The following is a 12,847-nucleotide window of genomic DNA, read 5'->3' on the forward strand; positions in this document are numbered from 1 at the left end:
CAACCTCCATTTGCTCTCAGTTTAGTTCCCTTTTTTGCCTGCCAACCCCTTCTCTGTTCCATCATTTTCCCTCTTTATTCTTATTGCAGTTGCACATTTAATAGAAATGAACCCCCTTGCCCATTTCCTAGTCTCTTACTGCCCATTTTAATCCCATTTCATTCCTTTCCCCTTCGTGAGCATGTGGAGAAAGAGGCCACAAAGCCAGGAAGCATATTTTTTTTTATATCCTCTGCTACTCAACCACACCTTTATCTTGGCCTGCCTTGTTCCCTCTATCCTTGCTGCCCTGCAGCTGGCAATAACCTTTTCCATTTGCATTAGGTTCTTCACGCTGCACACACAGCCTTCGCGTCAATTGGGTGGGAACCAGAGAACGCAACGGTGCATAAATGTATTTGGGGGGAGGTATGCTTTGTGAGGCAGCCAGACTGGGCTAATGCCAGCCTGTACAATTGTAAACATCAAAGAGGAACACAGACTGGGAGGAAAACACTACAAAAGGTGAGGGATTAGGATTATCAGAAGTATGTGGGGGTAGCAAATGGGGGAAGGAATGGTCCGCAGTACCCCAAGAACCCGTAATGTTATCAGAAAAAGGAGGAAACCATCCACTTAACAACCATTTGACATCCTCCCACCCTCCCTTTGTATCACAGCCACATATGCTTTGATGCCTGCGGGAATAGCAGACCTTCTGTTTTTTTGCCTAAAAATGAAACTTTCAAGAGCCGTTTATCTGCGAGTTCTTGCGCCCAAGCGCTCACACCCACACAGCCAGCACGCTTACCCCTCTGGGCCATGCCACAGCAGGCACAAATCCAAATGTAACGGGGCACCTCTAATGGGACTAGAGCGTATCAAAGGTTTTTCCCGCCTCTCTTGGATCTTTAAATGAGGACAAAACAATGTTTTGGAAAGCAAATGTTTAATTCCAAACAAGCAAAATATTTTGCTACAGCGAACATCAGCCGTAAGTATGGACAAACATACCCTACAATGATCAATCTGGGGACGTGTTGCTGCCCCTCCAACCAAAGGGCCCAATTCTTCCTTCCTCCTGTTGGCTAACCCCTTCCTCATTTGCCTAATGGATGACCCACACCCCCATTCTATACATCTGCCAAGTTCTCTGTTGCCACCACCCCTACAATCCCAAATTCTGAGCCCTCCAGAGTTCTCTAGCTTAAGCCACTGTCCCCGTGGCAGCGCCATTGAACAATTCATGTAATTTGGCCACATCATCACTCGAAACACGGATCCAGCCATCTTGACGAACATGGTAGAGGTTGACAGTGCCTCCTGAGTAGGCGTCCCGGTATGTAGCTTGGTAAATGGCACGACGGGCCAGATCATAGGCTTCCTCAACTGACAGATCAGGAGAGTAGCCACGGTCCATCACCCCGTAGGCATAGACGGAACCAGAGCCCACTGAGAAAACCGTGCCCGAGATGCGATTCCCTTCGCTGTCAACGTAGTACAGGCCTGAAAGGTAGGGCAGGGAAGTTTGGGTTATTGGGGCTTTCAACACATTCCTTACAAAATCCATTATCGATATAAAGACTTGCCCTTCACACCCTCCGAGACTGAAAGAACAATGGCAAGGATGTTCTGTACACTTATGTTCCATGCTGTTGGAACAGGCTTCCAACAAAGTAAATCCAGCCTGCTGAGTCCCTCAAAACCATTCAGTCCCAGAAATATTTTTCATCTTGATATTGTACATGCATCCAGATGCATGAACAGGCAATATCAGGAGGAAACACGGTAAGTCACTAGCACCTCCAACAAGATTTCCATTGTTTAAGTTTTTGAGAGTCAATATCCCTTCATCGGATACAAAAAAGGAGATCCCTGAACCCTTATATCCTAGTCAGGTGGGAGGGGTGCTGCAAAGAAGGGAGTCCTGATGCAAAGGTACAATGCATAACTGGCTTGATTGGGGCAGGGGAGAAATACTTAGAGGTAGGAGAAACAGAATATTAGTATCCATGGTGAGATAAAAATCCTATGTCCTTATTCAGCTGGAGGGGTGGGGTCCATTGTTCTGAATTTGCAGATGAACGCAAGTTCAGCAATCTCATGCCATAATCTCCCCTTGAAGCGTCTCTGACACCTGCATCTAGGACTAGCAGACAAGTACAATAAGGGGTTGTATGGGGTGGGTGACAAGTGAGTCCTCTGGCACAGCAGCTCACTAGCCCATACTACTTATCTGAATAACACTTTAATGTATGAGCAAATAATGAAGTTTCATAATCCTATACCCAACCTTCTATCTGCCCACCCACTGTGATCTACCACAAGGCTGGGTTTAGGACTCAGAACTACCTGCTTACATTTTCTATACCAAAAACTTTCCAGTACTGGTGACATGATCATGGGGAATCTGGCTTCCTCAGTTAGGATTCCTAGCCTTTTACCCATACATTTTGTGGGGCAAGTTATATTGCTAAGTTGCTCTAAAACTCCAAACTGTAGAGGTTTTCTTTCATCAGAAATATCCCCAAGTGCACAGCTTTAAATCTTCTAAACAGAATAATTGTCTTCAGAATTTAACTGCTAAGAGGGAAAAAATGCCCTTGGGAATGCTAAAGGAAAAGAGGATATAGGGACATCCTGAAAACAGAGCCATTTAGATAGACAGACGTGGGGGAAGAGTGTATAGTAGTCTGGATGTAGGAAATCTAGGAGGTAAGGGACATTTGAGGACAGCAGGGGAGGGGATTAAAACAGCAGGGCACGCTGCAGAGTAGGAAACAAGATCCTCTGCAGCAAAGAAAAATACAATTTATACACCAGTCCCATACACTTTTACCTAACCACAAATACTAATTTCAGTGAACCATATTCACAGATTTGCATGTTTAGGATTGCAAACGAGGTACAATTCAGCCATTAGTCTGATACCTCTCTTATATAGTGACCAGCTTGAACCAATGATGAAGAAAAAGGGGTATGATAAAGTATACGGGCCTCTATACAAGTGCAACCTCAACTACTATGATGTTGTTGTACAACCTAACTCTAAAAGTTAAGGGCTTCCCTATTTAAGTTTGGAGGGGCAGGGAATAAGTTGTTGAGTCCAGATACACTGATTCTGTTCATCCATCAAACCAGCGGTTCTAAGCCTCCACTACCACGTTCCACAAGTTATTGATCCCCTTGTATCTGGAAGTACACAACACAATAGAAGTCACTACTGTCAAAAAACCTTGTGCAAAATAACTGTGTTGAAAAAGTAACTGCCAGAAAACCAAGCTGCAGAAACTGGGTGTTAAACCGAACGGGGTACAGATGAGCAGCCACGTGTGGTTTATTTCTCCTGTCAAAATGTGATGTCATAGGATACAGCGTGGCACTAATCTCAAAATATGGGAAACCCAAGTATTTGAAGGCAGGGGTATGGTTTGAGGAAGTTAACAGCAAGGGCAAAGTTCTGGAGTATAATGGCAAGGAAACACGGGATATCCAGAGATGGAAATCTTACGTGCAATAAGGCGCTTCAAAGCAGTAGATTAGAACTCATGAGCCACTTTGTTATAGGGCAAATGTGAATGAATGAAAGAGAAGCACTTCTGACAAGCCAAGGATTCCAGGGCTGCCATGGGCATCTAGGGACAAATTCCAGTGTGTCTATAAAGATACCATCAAATCTAATGTGTGAGGCTTAAACCCAGTCTGGACTTAGCGGCAAATGATGGATGCTAAGGGAGGTTAGGCTGCGGAAAGGCAACACAAAGGTTCCTCACCTGGCCCCCGCTTGTCCCAGCCACAAATCATGGTACCCATGGAAAGCCCCATGCCCTTGTACTGATACACCATGTTGGCCAGCAGTTTGGAGGCAGCAGCCACGGAGATGCGCTCCTTGTTGCGGAGTTCGTAGATGCGGCACTGCCGTGCCAACAGCCGCTCCCAGAAGCTGCAATCTGCCGCACCACCGGCCATGGTGCCCAGGAGGTAAGGGTTAATCTCGATGACCTTCTTCACTGTCTGCGATGCAATGTAGACTCCCGCTGTGGCCCGCGAGTCCACTGCAACAATCACACCATGCTGGAACTGGAGAGGGAAGGAAGAAAAGATACAAGGCCGTGAGTAATCCAAGAGCCACACCCACAGTCCGGAAGGTTGCAAGCCTAAAGGAAGATGGCAACTCAAGAGACTTCCTCACGCTTTATCCCACAGGCCAGGGGATATGGAGGCTTAAGGAAGCACCCACCTGCAAGTTTTGGTACTGGTATTCAGAGATTTACTGCATCTGAATACGGAGGTTCCCTTTAGTCACCATGGCTAGGAGCTACTGCCAGACCTTTCATCCATGAACCTGTCTAATCCTCTTCTAAAGCTTTGCAACTGTCAACACATGAGAACGGTTTAGCCCAACAGGCAGCCTTATGCAGGAGTACCCACAAAGGAAACACAGGCAGTGGGAATCTGAAAACTCAAGCAAAACCTTTTGATAATAATTCAGCGCCAAGCCTCCATATAACATAAAAGCTGTCCCCTTCCCCTCATTCCCCCCCATTCCCCACTCTCACCAGCTCCAAACTCCTAGCCTCCCCTCAATATGCCTCTACATCTACATTATTCCCCATCATAGCCTCCAACACATCCACACAGCTCAACAGCAGAGTCTGTTTTGCAGGCAGAGACTTCCAGTTCTTCCTAACCAGATCACAGGTGAGAGACTTCTGCCTCATAGACCTGCTGCCGGTTAAGATGGTTTTGGATTCTGCATGTGCTCATCACCACGTTATCACTCCCTCGACTTCTTTCTTTTTTCCCATATGCTTTTTATTAATTTTAAATAAGAATACATACACATAAACATAACACCATGGGAGAGATAAAACAAAATTACGTGCTTATGTATTATATTCATTTTCCATCTCTACAATTCCTTCCTCTTTGTAACTTCTTTTCATTATTCTAGACCTAGTTCTCCTGTAAGACTACTCTGCTTAGTTCTAGCAAACATTTTCTTTCTTTTTTATTTTTTCCTTCCCATTCTCTTTTCCTTTCTTTTTTCCTTCCTCCTTTATCCCTTTCCCCTCCTCCTCTTTCTTCCCCTCTCCTCCGTCCTCTCCCTCTCTTTCCTTCATTTATTTTCTCTGGTCCTATCCTCGTACCATATATTTAAATTCTCATTCCATATTTTGCTTTGACCCATCCATAGAAGGGTGTCCATCTTTTCTGCAAATCATGTCTGCTTTGTTCTTTTATCAGTTCCGTTAAAACGTCCATCTCTGCTGTTTCTAAGATTTTTTCTATCAATTCTCCTTTCATTGGTACATCTATCTTCTTCCAATATCTGGTATATACCATTCTTGCTGCCGTGATTATATGCAATATCAAATACCCATTTTTCTTCTCTATCCCCTCCGGCATAATATTCAATAAGAACAGTTCCGGTTTGAAAGGTATGGTCAGGCCTAATACTTCTTGTAATAGCTCATGTATCATTTGCCAATATTTCGTCACCTTTTCACACGACCACCAAATGTGGTAAAACGTGCCTATTTTGTCTTTACATTTCCAGCATTTATTGGACATGTCCGGATACTCCTTTGTCTTCTTTCCACCACCACACATGTCCCATTCTCCACATTAGGGTTACCAACTTCCAGATGGAGCCTGGAGCTCTCCTGATATTACAACTAATCTCGAGACTACACGGATCAGTCCCCCTGGAGAAAACAGCTGTTTTGGAGAGTGGACTCTCTATGGCATGATACCCCATCACAGTACTTCCCCTCCCCAAACACCACCCTTCCCAGGCTCTACCCCCAAGTTTCCAGGAATTTTCCAGCCTGGAGATGGCAACCTTATACTTGCATTGTGTAGCCCACCCTGGAAATTAATAATAATGATACTCACAATGATGATACTAATAATGTTACTAATAATTTTAATGATGATGATGGACTCCCCAATTCCATGCTTGGCCTCAGCTCCTCCATTGTTCTGACCCAGCCTCCCACCCACCCAAAGGGCGCCCAACACATCCCCAAGCTGGCAGCCGTCCCCTCCCGGTCAAAGGACAGAGCACCCCCAACACACACGCACCTTGAAGGCCAAGGTCGTGGTCCCGTGCAGCAGCTCGATCTTGGCATCCCCCGCCGCAGTGCCTGGGCTGAGGCCGGGGCAGGGGGCGGCCAGGGCCAAGGGCAGCCCCGAGGCCTGGGCCTCCGTCTCCTTCTCTCCCCCTCCACAGTAAGCGCTCAGCGCGGACAACCGGAATTCGCAGCCGGCCCCCAAACCGAAGTACCCGGCCCCGTTCACGGGCTGTTGCGGTTCCAACAGGCTAGCCAGCGCCATCTTGGAAAAGGGCTAACCGCAGTGACTCAGGGAAAGGATGCGGCCCATCTCCTATATAGACCTCGGGCGCCATGTTGAGTGAGGGCAACGGAAGGTGGGTCGTAGAGAGCGTAAGCGGCAGGCGCCATATTGACGCAGATTCGCGAGGGTGACTCCGCCATTTTTGGTGAGGGAGGCTAAGCTGTTGAGTGGAAAAGGACGGGCGCCATCTTAGGTGAGGGCAAGGTACGGCTTGGAAGGCCTCTTGGGGGGTAACAAGCCAATCTGCCTTTACTCCTCTTCAAGCATATGGTTGCCATCCTCCGGGGGGGCGGGGGTGGGGGACTGGAGATCTCCCACATTGCAAGTGATCTCCATAGAACAGAGAGTAGTTCCTCTGGAGAAAATGACTGCTTTGGAAGGTTAACGCAGAACTCCCTCACCTAGGGTTGCCAACTCCAGATTAGAAAATTCCTGGAGATTTGGGGTGTGGAGGGCAGTGGAGCCTGGAGATGGTGGAATTTGGGGAGCAAAGGGAACATAGTGGGGTATAATTCCATAGAGTCCACCCTGCAAAGCAGCCATTTTCTCCTGGGGAACTGATCTCGGTCACCTGGAGATCAGTTGTAATTCTGAGAGATCTCAAGGCACCACCTGGAGACTGGCAACCCTATCTGTGGCCTGGAGATAAGTTGTAATTCAAGGAGATCTGCAGACACCACCTGCAGGCTGGTCCACCTTCCCCAAGCTCAACACCACACCAAACTCTTCAGGGATTTCTCAGCTCAGAGTTGGCAACCTTAACAGAAAGTGGTAACAAAATGCAACAGTTGCCATCTTCATTTCCTCTGGGGAATGTCATGTTAGGAAAGCAGGATTTGAGTCCAGTGGCATCTTAGAGACCAAGAAGATTTTTCAAGGGTATAAGAGTCAAAGCTCCCTTCTTAAGATACGAGATACCAAATATCCAAAGAAGACGAAAGTTTGTACCCTTGAAAGATTGTGTTGCTCTCTAAGGTGCTGCTGGACTCACATCTTGCTGTTCTGCTGTAGATCAACATGGCTACCTATCTGAAACTGTTAGGAAAAGAAAGGGATGTTAGTAGGTGGGTTGATTTTTTTACCTCTTAACTTTTAGAGCAGTCAGCAAATGACAAGGTTGAAATAGCTCAAAAGGAATTTAGCTTTCCCCCCTTCCTGTACAAAGCATATCTTCCCTTGTGGAACTCACTGCAACATGAAGCCAACAAGAACATGCAACAACATTAGCAGTGATTAGACAAGGTTGTTAAGGAAATAACTGGTATTTATTTATTTGATTCAATTTATATTCCACCCTCCCCACATCAGCAGGCTCAGGGCGGATTACAATCAATATAGTAATTTAAAATACATATAACTTTAAAACCAATAAAACCACATAAATATTTAAAACACACAGCAGCAGACTTCTCCAATAACCACCACCCAACCATCTCCAAAGTATTTAACAGGCTGGGCAGGTAGGGGGGGGCATGTTTTCCTCTAGTCAGCCAGTGGGGAGGCCCAACCAGCATCAACCATACGCCTGGTAGAATGATGGTGCTCTTACCTTTCTGGTTGCTAGAAGCTGGAACTGGGGGGGAAAGGCGATGAAGAGCTCTCTGGTTGTTTTGTGTTTATTTTATGGCCAGTCCCCTGAAAAGAGAGGTAGGGGCCCCATGTTTATGGCATCAGCTCCCTCCATTTTCTTCCTGGCATCACTGGAGACAAGGGCTTCCAAGATGGTTCTGGGTGTGTGCAGGCTTTCTAAAGATGGCATCGTGCTCTCAGAAGTCTGCGCATAATGCTTGTACCGGCAGGCACTTTCCAGCTGTCCTTTCTACTGATAATGGAGAGCAAAGGCGGTGGATGGCAGGAGGGAGAGGTAGGGGCCTTTCTGCCATCCATAGGCCTGGTATCCCCAACCTTAGTGGGGCAATTGGCTTAGCTTTTTGGATTTAGGGAGCAGAAACGCTAAGCCTGCCCTTGCATCGATGTTCCCTGGAGCTGACAGTTTCCTAATTCACCATTCTTTCAATTCTGCTGAGGCTGGTGAGATTAGCAGGCAGCGCGGATTAAGGATCACAGAAGTAACATTAGCAGTGTGCATTTGCTGGAAGGGACAAGGAGTTTTATAAGAAGCTGAAGTTGGTTCCCAGTTCCTTATTCGCAGTTCCTAGTTCCTTATTCGCAGAGCAAAACACAGATATTGGGGGAACTTGAAAAGCTCTGCATCCCAAAATAAAGATTGTAGGAGCACATAGCATACACCCCCACATTCAACAGACTCTGCCCTCTAAGTGGACATATACTGGGTCCTCCTACAAAGCCCAGCTCTTGAGTTAACAGCTTCAAAGTAGGGCGCCCCCAGAATAAATCAATAAGCAGAAAGAAGGGAAGCTGCACCTGAAAGAAACTTTGGATCACCCCAATACACATAGCCCTGAACTTCAGAGAATATCCTCTACAAGAGGAAAAGTGCTGGTGCTGATCCAAACACTGGTTCTGGAGCTAAGACCTGCTGTGTGGCCTGTCTCCCAGAAGCTTGTATTGGGAATTGCTGTGAATAAAGAATTGGGACAAATATAAAACCTCTGTACCCCAAAACAATCTTTGGATCACCCCAAATCACAGAGACTGTCCCCTACAACAAGACATGAGCTGGTGCTGATCCAAACATTGGTTCTGGAGCTAAGACCTATCTGGGCTGCCTCCCAGAAGCTTGTATTGGGGATTGCTGTGAATAACGAATTGTAGGGGGTGGGGATCTGCAGCTGGCCACAACAGTCTTTGATAAGAACGGAGCCTAAGAGGAGTATACCACTGGTCTGACCTAACAGAGATTCCCTTTCATTCTATATTATTTTTCAAACATTTTCACCCCTTCCGCACAATAGGGTCTCCAACACAGCAGAACTTTTAAAACATTAAAACAGCATTTTAAAAATTTAAACAATTCAATAAAAACCTATACAAACACAATGTAACCAGGGAGATGGGCCAGTAAGAGTTACTAGGGTCTGGCAAACAAAACAGAAAAGTCTTTTCCAGCTGATGGAAGACAATAGAGGGAGACAGTCGAATATCCCTGGGGAGGGAGTTCCAAAGTTTTGGTGCCAGGATCAAGAAAGCCCATTCTTGGTTGCTGCCCCTCTAGGCCCCCTATCCATCCCCTCCCTTACTGCATACATATGCTTTAAACACAGCAAACATACAGGAATTAGTTAAAAACTAACAAAATTATATTCTAGTATTTGTTAGTCTATAAGATGCAACAAGACGTGTGTTTATTTTTTCTGCAATTAATACGGCTACCCCTTTGGAGTGATTACTTTGGTACTTTTACGAAAATCCTCCATAGAATACCACTGCTACCCATGGTTCCCCACTGAATACACAAATTTGACTTGTGTCTGCCATGTATCCCACCATTCTGACCACATTTGCACTTACCTTTTTGCCATATTCCTGATTCTACTTCTGTGATACTTTCAGCGGTTAATAGTCTCCTTTTATTCCTTCTGCAAGCCATGAGTAGTGTCTATACAACCACTTGTAGAAAAAGGTTGACTATCAATGTTTAAAATAAATAAATATAAGGAGATGCCCCCATCCGTGTTGAGAATTGCTATTTACTACTCCTGTGCAATGAACCAGGGGCACTGTTTAGTTAGGATATCCTAGCGAATGCAACTGAATTTAACATCGAACCTCATCTAAACTAATGCAGCTTCTGCAGTGGTAAAGGCACTTCTTAAAAGGTAAACCAGAAGTAAAATGTTCGTGCAAGGAGCACAGAGTTTTTTGCACAAAAATCCCCTCATCTGCATGTAGCTGAATGTCACCTAGAGATGCACTATGTCACACAACCAGTTCTCACTCTCCTGTCCCCATCATATTCCTCTCCCTCCCTAACATATTTCTTCCTCCCCACCTCCCAAAATCTGGATGGACGCAGCTGGGGGACGCAGCGTTGCATTTTCCTGGCTAACGCAGAGGAGGCAGTTGAGGGTGACAGCTGCTGACGCTGCAGCATCCCTTTCCGCTTGTGGGGCAGGCAGGTGGGGCGTGATAACCCTCTCGGTGCTTCGGGACCAGATCAAACTTGCAACAGGCCGAACTGTTGTGGCCATCCCATGCCTTAAATTGATGCTAATAGAAGATTTGTGCCCATAAATGGTAGATGCTAAGAACGAAGGAAAATCTATTCTATAAGTTGCACACAGCAAATGCATACTGCATGTGTCTGGCAGTACAAGTCCCGCTGCAAAAGAACGGCCGAGAATCCTCCTAAAGCAACTTCCTTGGAATGCAGACATGAAAGCTGGTTGTAGCCTCCTCCAAGAAGAGACTGTATCATGGCTGCTTTCAGAACAGAGCCACACACTGCTGGAACTAAACATATATTTTTGTTCCATTCAGCTTCCAGGCAACTCTGTCCCAAGGACGCAGAGCCAATAAAAACATACATATCCACATTTCATTCCACTGGTTGTCACCACGAATTTTTTTTTGAGCGAGAGAAAATGCTCTTGCTGCAAAAGTGTTCTCACCAAGCTCCTCTTTCAGGAATGAGAGTAGGGGGATTATTGTGTGAACAGCCGCTTCTACATGGCACTAATTTTCCGTATAATGTTCAGTGCCACTAAGAAAGCAAAGGCATTCTCAGTGACAATGGAGTATCCATACAACAGTTTCCCCTGTTCTTTCCTTTCTACAGCAGCTTGTGCTCACCCCTCTACTTCCCAGGAGGGCTATTCTTTAAATGGCAATTTACATATTGCTATAGTGTTAAAATGTTATAATGATTTATCTTCTAGGTCCTCTGAATTCCCAGCTTTCATTTTTTAAAAAGTAAAAAATAAGTTATCCCTTTTTGTTGCAGAGATAAAAAAGGAAAGGCATATCTCTGGGACAAAAAGGGCTAAAGACTTTTTAAAAATGAAAACTGAGAGTTCAGGGGAACTAATAGATAGCTTCTTCTAGCGCTATAATGATATGTCAATTGTCATTTTTTAAAAAAGAAAGACCTCTGATGCTAGGGAAGAATGATAGAGGTCAAGGAAGGAAACTGTCACTGATGTGGGCGGGACCTGAAAAATGCACACCTTCTCATCTATATGGCATACAAACTCTTTGACTACAATCTTCCCCCAAAAGATCATAACAAACCGAGCTTGAGAAAGATTGCATCAAAACAGAGAAAACCCAGAAAATGAACAATTCGGGGACAATGTCGTGTGGATGCTACAACACCCCCCCCCTCCAGCTTTGAAATCAAACTAGAGCAGCACCTCCCTGTGATATCAGCTAATGAGTCCAATTTCCAACATTTCCTGCTATCACTTCCCTCAACGCTGACTTCTTTTTGCCATTATCAGCTACACCCCCTCCCCTTTTCAGGCTGCAGTCCTAGGTTCTCTTACTTGGGAGTCAATCATGCTTGACTCAGTGGAAATCACTCTTTGAGCAAACACACATTGTGCCTTTTTCAGTCGCCTGAAATCTGAAAGCAGAGGATAGCAAAAACAAGCCATAGCTTGTGATTTGGCAAAACAATTTCTCAGCAATAATATCTGCTTGTTTCCCCATCTTGCGCATCATGAAGTATGTTCCTTACGTGACGGATCGAACTCTCTCTCCACTCCCCTTAATCTTCTACTTGATCCCTCCCAGACGCAGCCCCGCCACCATCCTCTTATAAGTCCTCTTCTCCAGTTTCTTCCAGCATTCTTCTCCAATGGCTCTCCAAAACATTCTGGGTATGAATCTCCGTTCACGGCCCACCTGTTGGCCTCTGCTGCCCCCCCGCAGGACAACGGTACCCCCACCCTTCTTGCTGCCCCACGGCACAACGACCCTGGCCTTCCGCTGCAGCCACGGGGTGGTCGTGGCAGCCGATACCCGGTCCTCCTGTGGAAGCCTCGTCTGTGACCCAGCTTCCCGCAAGGTCATTACGCTCCATCGTCACCTGATAGCAACCACATCTGGGACCTCTGCGGACTGCGCCACTTGGCTCCGTATTCTGCGCTGCTCCCTGCGCTTGAGGCATCTCCAAGAGGGGCAGCAGCCCAGCACAGCCGGGGCGGCAAAGCTGCTAGCTTTCCTGCTGCGTGGGTGCCACAACAAGGACCTCTGCGTGGCCACTCTGCTGTGCGGTTGGGATCGTATGGGGCCCAGCCTGCATTACGTATACAGTGATGGTACTTGTCTCTCTGGGGATGTCTTTTCAGTTGGCTCTGGATCTCCCTACGCTTACGCTGTCTTGGATGGCGCTTACCGCTACGACCTGCCACTGGCAGAGGCTTTCGCGCTGGCCCGCCAGGCTGTCGCTCATGCTGCCCACCGAGACGCATACTCTGGAGGCAACGTTGACCTCTATTATGTTCAGCAAAGTGGTTGGATCTGTGTCTCGCGGGAAGATGTTGGCAGAATCTACCAAGTTTTGGGGGAAATGGAAGAAGAGGAAGAGGAAGAGGATTGCGAAGGAAAGAAATCTGGAAAAGAACAGACCAAACTCAACCAATAA

The 12,847-nt window shown here is 46.3% G+C and overlaps 2 protein-coding genes across 2 annotated transcripts; one reads left to right on the forward strand and one right to left on the reverse strand.

Moving 5' to 3' along the window:
* Positions 1-911: 911 nt before the first annotated feature.
* PSMB5 (proteasome 20S subunit beta 5) lies at positions 912-6,354 on the reverse strand. The gene is made up of 3 exons (XM_054995353.1): positions 6,067-6,354; positions 3,753-4,059; positions 912-1,485 (listed from the first exon to the last, which is right to left on the reverse strand). The coding sequence occupies exons 1-3, from the start codon at positions 6,316-6,318 to the stop codon at positions 1,187-1,189; spliced, it is 858 nt and encodes a 285-aa protein (XP_054851328.1). The 5' UTR covers positions 6,319-6,354; the 3' UTR covers positions 912-1,186.
* A 5,728-nt stretch (positions 6,355-12,082) lies between these two features.
* Positions 12,083-12,847, forward strand: PSMB11 (proteasome subunit beta 11). The gene has a single exon (XM_054994535.1). The coding sequence runs from the start codon at positions 12,083-12,085 to the stop codon at positions 12,845-12,847; it is 765 nt and encodes a 254-aa protein (XP_054850510.1).

The sequence above is a fragment of the Eublepharis macularius genome, chromosome 12, assembly GCF_028583425.1.
Source record: "Eublepharis macularius isolate TG4126 chromosome 12, MPM_Emac_v1.0, whole genome shotgun sequence".
NCBI classification, from domain to species: domain Eukaryota; kingdom Metazoa; phylum Chordata; class Lepidosauria; order Squamata; family Eublepharidae; genus Eublepharis; species Eublepharis macularius.

Coding starts and splice junctions, on each gene's coding strand:
- PSMB5 (XM_054995353.1), bottom strand. CDS start 6,318: ATGGCGCTGGCTAGCCTGTTGGAACCGCAACAGCCCGTGAACGGGGCC. Junction 4,060..6,066: donor CCACGACCTTGGCCTTCAAG/GTGCGTGTGTGT, acceptor TTCCCTCTCCAG/TTCCAGCATGGTGTGATTGT. Junction 1,486..3,752: donor CTGGGACAAGCGGGGGCCAG/GTGAGGAACCTT, acceptor CCTACCTTTCAG/GCCTGTACTACGTTGACAGC.
- PSMB11 (XM_054994535.1), top strand. CDS start 12,083: ATGAATCTCCGTTCACGGCCCACCTGTTGGCCTCTGCTGCCCCCCCGC.